This window comes from Neophocaena asiaeorientalis, unplaced genomic scaffold (assembly GCF_003031525.2).
Source record: "Neophocaena asiaeorientalis asiaeorientalis breed wild unplaced genomic scaffold, Neophocaena_asiaeorientalis_V1.1 C48944844, whole genome shotgun sequence".
Classification (NCBI taxonomy): Eukaryota; Metazoa; Chordata; class Mammalia; order Artiodactyla; family Phocoenidae; genus Neophocaena; species Neophocaena asiaeorientalis.
In genome coordinates, this window is record NW_020185103.1 from 1,528 (window position 1) to 2,952 (window position 1,425).

The 1,425-nt window shown below is 38.8% G+C and overlaps 1 protein-coding gene across 1 annotated transcript; it reads right to left on the reverse strand.

Moving 5' to 3' along the window:
* Window positions 1-244: 244 nt before the first annotated feature.
* Window positions 245-1,419, reverse strand: LOC112392071 (nebulin-like; the record flags this gene model as incomplete). The annotated part of the gene is made up of 3 exons (XM_024733605.1): window positions 1,324-1,419; window positions 831-1,034; window positions 245-349 (listed from the first exon to the last, which is right to left on the reverse strand). Coding segments are annotated over exons 1-3 (345 nt in total), but the record flags the coding sequence as incomplete, so codon positions are not given.
* Between the last annotated feature and the right edge of the window lie 6 nt (window positions 1,420-1,425).

Consider the following 1,425-nt stretch of genomic DNA (forward strand, 5'->3'; position numbering starts at 1 on the left):
GTCTAATTAATCTTCTGGTTACTGCTTAAATCATTCATCCTTATAACTTGCACTTCCGAAATGATAATATGTGTTACTTGAAGACTGATGTTTAGGTAAGTGAGAAATGAAAGAGTTGGTATTCACACGGAGCAAGAAAAGACATTCTTTACAAAGTTGTCATTTAGTATTACATCACCATGGAATGGATTAACTGAAATATGAAACACCATGCAAATGTCATAGAATTAGCATCTGCTCCCACCTGACTGTAGTTGATTTTGTTCACTCTTGCCAGCGTAATTTCTGGTGTATCTGGTGCGATGTGGATCTGGGTCTTGTCTTTGTCCCAGGCTTCCGTGTATAAACGCTAGCAAGGAAAATATAAAATGTCATCAGGAAAAAACTTCAGTGTATTGTTAATCGAAACTTCAAGGCCACAAGAACTTTATAAAGAGAAATAACAAAAGGTTACATATTTTATACACATTATGTATTTTACGCGTATCTTCAAGTAAAGTAACCAGTTCATAGTAAAACAGATATGTATGAGTGCCTTCTGATACTGAGTTGTATGTTAACAAAAGGAAATTTAGAATATCTTTTATGCAGAGATGATTTTCCATAAAAATGTACCATTTTATCAAAACCATGAAATAACTACTGAAGTAAATGTTAAAATATAAATGACATAGACATTAGGTAGACAGATATGGATAGATATAGATAGATAACAGACAGATATCTTTTGTTGCTCACTGCTCTATTTCTTTCTTCTCCTGATCATGCTTCTTTTCCTTTGGTTTAGATTTAGGAGTCCTACCTTGGTTCTCTGAACTCTGAAGCCTCACCTTGTTCATAGTGATGGCGTTGTTCTTGGCCAACACTTGTTCCAGAGAATCAGTCACACTGGTAAACCTGAATTTGTCTGGAGGCTGGCGATAGATTTTATCACTCAGAATTTCAGTTGCCCTTTTGCATTGTTCCACATCCAAAGAGCCAATGGGAACCCAGCCGATGCCTCTCAGCCATTGGAGATCTGCCTTGTACATATTCTGTTGATACAAATAGCCAATAAATATTTATCTCTGGTTTGGGAAAACATTTTCATCAGAAGGATATGAAATAAAGTAAGAACACTCTTGAAAACGTAGTTTGGTGGACAGGCAGGGTATCAGACAATATTCCTTTTCGGTCTGGAGGGTTTGACATTTAACACTCACAGGAAAAGAAGAAGTGTTATGCCCCACTTGCAGGGGCTGGTGAGTTTGGCGCCACTTATCCAAGGGGTGTTAATTCACTGATTTCCCACCTTTGCACGGCATTATGATCCTCAGTACTCACGTCGCTCTGGAGGTCATAGGCGTGCCGAGCGTGCATGACATCGTTCTGGTCGGGCAGGCACGTCCACTGGTGCAGGTAGTTCTTGTAGTCTATGTCACTGAC